The sequence below is a fragment of the Henckelia pumila genome, chromosome 4, assembly GCF_033568475.1.
Source record: "Henckelia pumila isolate YLH828 chromosome 4, ASM3356847v2, whole genome shotgun sequence".
Lineage (NCBI taxonomy): Eukaryota > Viridiplantae > Streptophyta > Magnoliopsida > Lamiales > Gesneriaceae > Henckelia > Henckelia pumila.
In genome coordinates, this window is record NC_133123.1 from 206,876,656 (window position 1) to 206,879,181 (window position 2,526).

Here is a 2,526-nt window from a genome sequence, read left to right on the forward strand (position 1 = left end):
GTACACGATATTTGTTTGTACCTCTAGCTAGCATTTTTCTTTTTTTTTTTTACAAACAACTTTAACAACCGTTATTGACATCTGGAGTCCTTGACCCAACTTTATATCCCACAAGACTTAAGGACATGGCTGCTAATTCTTATATACGAAGCCCAAATGAAGAGACACGTTAATTTGTAACATCTTCATTACATTTCAAATATTATTACAAGAGTTCTATAACTTTTAATAACATAGCTTTACATTAATATTAAACTGTGGACTTCGAATAACATAAAACTACAACCAAATTAAAATTAATGATATTATATAGTTCTATAATGTTATAAAAAAAAATTCCTTGTGATGGAGAGGGATACCCTCAGATGCAGCCTTAGCTTCTATAAAGGTGTAGAAGTACATAAAAATTAATCCTCCATTTTCCGGCGACTCAGGCACCTCTTCCTCCTCCTCATCCGCGAAATATTGAGGTGGTCGCGACGGAGTTGTTGGGAGCCCATGGGGGTGACAACATCAAGTCGCCGCCGCCCCCGAAGTCATGATCATCAGAATCTTGAACCATTAATGTGAAAAAATCTTCTTCGTCGTTCATCGAATCAGAAGGAATATCAGCATTGTTTTCTTCATCCTCATAGTCTCCGCCATCCTCCTCCCCCCTCGTCACCTCCGCAACATCGTTTTGAGCCACGGTTCCGCCTGACGGCAATGGAGTATTCTGAGAGAAGCCGGAAACAGAACCAGCTGGCGAAGAAGAAGAGAGCAAGGCATTTGGCTGCAGTAAAGACGTTGTGTTCTTGTTAGAGGCGGCGGCCGGAGAGATTTTGTTCCGAATACTTCCTGCATGTGAGCTCCGGTGAGTTGGCCGGGGATGAGTGTGTTCGCCGGTGTAAGAGACAATGAAAATGTTTGAATCATTTGGACTTCGCTCCACTTGTTTTCTAGCTGCACAACCTTTTGATGTGCTGCACCTGTAGTAGTTCCTGTAATATAATTTGGAAATCAATTATTAATGTTTTTCAATCAATTATATAGTGTTTACATAAATAATTTCTAGTTACTTTCAAAGTACAGAATAATTCATAAAAACAGTAAACTGAAATATGTTTGTTTATTAATTAACTTTAGACTTCGTGAAAAAAGTGATTATATATATAATGATTAGGATATGAAGTGATAAGTTATATATAAAAATGTCCACGAAGATTCAATCAATACATGATTTCCAACCCGTGGAAAAGTATTAGTTTTTATTATAAGTATAAATCAAACTTATTCATCTCACAAATATAGAGATCTATGTGTCTAATGACTCATTTACTCATAAATCTCATGTATACATGAGCTACCTATCTTAAGAAGATATTTATACAAAGAATTCAAATTTATTTTACGTTTGAGATACATCGTGTCATGTGTTCAAAGGAAGCTCAAAGAAATATATATAATCTTTTAAATATATCGGTCAAATGAAAGTTTTGTTGGATTTCTAAAAATGTAGAAGGCAAGAGAAGAAAACCTTGGATATGGGGAACCTTTTATTGGCTTTTGGCCGTACTTTCTCCATGCCCACGAGTCCGCCGAGAGCTCCTCCTGCGTCATCTCACGAACCATTTTCGCCTGCTGATTTTTCCTGTTCCATTCACATTTTGCATTTTAGTACTTCTGTTGTAACATTTAACACAAGAAAAACATCACATCACACCTTCTGCGGTGGTTTCGGATTGTCGGGGAATCAGCCGCCGGAATTATGAGAGAATGAGAAGAACAAGAAGAAGAAGCGCAGACAGAATTCATCTGCATAATTTCTTGAGGGTGGTTAGCCGCCGGAGCTGGCACTAAAGCGGAGGCGGCGGCGGCGGGTGGGGAGAACTGTTGGTCGACGCAATATTTTCTGTATATTTCATGTAAACCCTGAAAGGGGTCATCTCTGTCATCCACTAGATCATCAGAAAAAGCATATGAGTTTTCATCGTTATGTAAGGCCAAAGAAGTAGAACTAGGAAAAGGGCTGTCAGCGGCGGTGGTGTTGGTGGTTCCGGTGGTGGCGCAGCCTCTCACCACCGCCTGCAAATCCCAGTCATCATCCATCGGAATCAAAGCTAGCTAACCAAAAAAGAGAAATCAAGGGTTTCTTGTTTTCATGATCGAATATTGCTCGGATTTTCCTGTTATTGGCCAGAAAGGAGGGCCTACACCGGGCGCTGACTTTTGGTTAATATATACATTTATTTTATATACATATATCTATGTGTGTGTATAAACATATGGTTTACTTTGTGATATGGATAGTTCTATATAAATAAAGAAGTGGATATAGAGAGTGGAGCGCAGTATTTGGAGTTGATATTTTTTTTCCTTTTATCATTCTAGTGCAAGATTTGTTAATAATTCACACACAAGAAAAGCAAAGGTACTTGCCCCACACTATTCATAGGCAAAATGCAAGTGGTTTCTAGGGTTTAATGATTTCGGTGACTACCATCCGCGTTATATATAATAAATTTTTTTTACCATGTTCGAAAAAAT

At 38.2% G+C, this 2,526-nt stretch overlaps 1 protein-coding gene across 1 annotated transcript; it reads right to left on the reverse strand.

Moving 5' to 3' along the window:
* Positions 1-358: 358 nt before the first annotated feature.
* On the reverse strand, positions 359-2,088 carry LOC140867689 (WRKY transcription factor 22-like). Its single transcript, XM_073272732.1, has 3 exons — positions 1,703-2,088; positions 1,517-1,630; positions 359-980 (listed from the first exon to the last, which is right to left on the reverse strand). Exons 1-3 carry the CDS (start codon positions 2,086-2,088, stop codon positions 452-454), a joined length of 1,029 nt encoding a protein of 342 aa, XP_073128833.1. The 3' UTR covers positions 359-451.
* Positions 2,089-2,526: the final 438 nt, after the last annotated feature.